The sequence below is a fragment of the Sinocyclocheilus anshuiensis genome, unplaced genomic scaffold (genome assembly GCF_001515605.1).
Source record: "Sinocyclocheilus anshuiensis isolate Anshui unplaced genomic scaffold, SAMN03320099.WGS_v1.1 scaffold3132, whole genome shotgun sequence".
Classification (NCBI taxonomy): domain Eukaryota; kingdom Metazoa; phylum Chordata; class Actinopteri; order Cypriniformes; family Cyprinidae; genus Sinocyclocheilus; species Sinocyclocheilus anshuiensis.
The window spans coordinates 170,139-170,393 of NW_015554059.1; the positions used below are offsets into that span (position 1 = coordinate 170,139).

Here is a 255-nt window from a genome sequence, read left to right on the forward strand (position 1 = left end):
CTAAAATTAAAAAAGTGAAAACGCATAATAGGACCCCTTTAAACATTTTTATAGGGGTATCTGTCACTTTTTGGTGGGGAGCACCAGTGGCTTGATAGAGATCTAGGCACAGTTTTTGTGGTGTGGATTACGGAGTGGTTTTTAACTGACCCATGAAGTGTAATTTGAGCACCTTTTAAGCAGTTTGATTGATGGGAGTGTTTGATCTGTGTTTTTCCACAGGAGCATCAGACGGTGCTGGAGTCAGCGGAGGCC

The 255-nt window shown here is 42.7% G+C and overlaps 1 protein-coding gene across 6 annotated transcripts in view; it reads left to right on the forward strand.

Annotated features, from left to right (window-relative positions):
- LOC107668535 (kinectin-like) overlaps positions 1–255 on the forward strand; it is a 49,281-nt gene that overhangs the window by 39,414 nt on the left and 9,612 nt on the right. For all 6 annotated transcript variants that reach the window (XM_016460438.1, XM_016460440.1, XM_016460442.1 and 3 more), the window contains one exon: positions 223–255. In XM_016460438.1, coding sequence (XP_016315924.1) covers positions 223–255 — 33 coding nt within the window. The remainder of the gene's footprint in view (positions 1–222) is intronic.